Source organism: Penaeus monodon, chromosome 20 (genome assembly GCF_015228065.2).
Source record: "Penaeus monodon isolate SGIC_2016 chromosome 20, NSTDA_Pmon_1, whole genome shotgun sequence".
NCBI lineage: Eukaryota > Metazoa > Arthropoda > Malacostraca > Decapoda > Penaeidae > Penaeus > Penaeus monodon.
This window is the reverse complement of record NC_051405.1, coordinates 2,444,554-2,445,062: the sequence shown is the minus strand read 5'-3', so window position 1 is coordinate 2,445,062 and position 509 is coordinate 2,444,554. Positions and strand designations below refer to the sequence as shown.

At 47.2% G+C, this 509-nt stretch overlaps 1 protein-coding gene across 1 annotated transcript in view; it reads left to right on the top strand.

Moving 5' to 3' along the window:
- The window catches only part of LOC119586036 (sodium- and chloride-dependent neutral and basic amino acid transporter B(0+)-like), a gene marked incomplete at both ends in the record, with an annotated part of 2,785 nt that extends 2,276 nt beyond the window's left edge, over positions 1-509 (top strand). The window contains 1 exon segment of the mRNA XM_037934740.1: positions 425-509. Coding sequence (XP_037790668.1) covers positions 425-509 — 85 coding nt within the window.

Genomic DNA, 509 nt, shown 5'->3' with positions numbered 1-509 from the left:
TCACACATATGAACTGTAACAACTGCAGTTTAGGAACTTAGAAAGCACCACTTATGATTCTTTAGAAAACAGTTTAGATACCTTTAGAAACCGCCAATTAAGAAGCCCCTGCGGACCATGATTTATCTCAAAGTAATATACCTTTAGAAACCATACTTTAGAATTCTTTGGAAACCATGCTGTAGAATGGGTTAGAAACCACACTATTGAATTCTTTAGAAAGCACGCTGTAGAACCCTTTAGAAACCACACTTTAGAAAGCACACTATAAAATCACTATAAAACCACACCATAGAACTATTTAGGAACGCCCTTTAGAAATTCTTTGGAACGCACGCTGTAGAACCCTTTAGAACCCGCCGTTCAGAAAGCGGCGAGCCCCCCCCCCCCTCGCCAGAGCCTCACCCACCCCGCCCTCCGCCAGGTGTGCCTCGCTCACTCCCTCCACAAGCGAGACTGGAGCAGAGACGCCTGGGGGGTCACGGGGATCGCCTTCGCGCTCTTCCCCT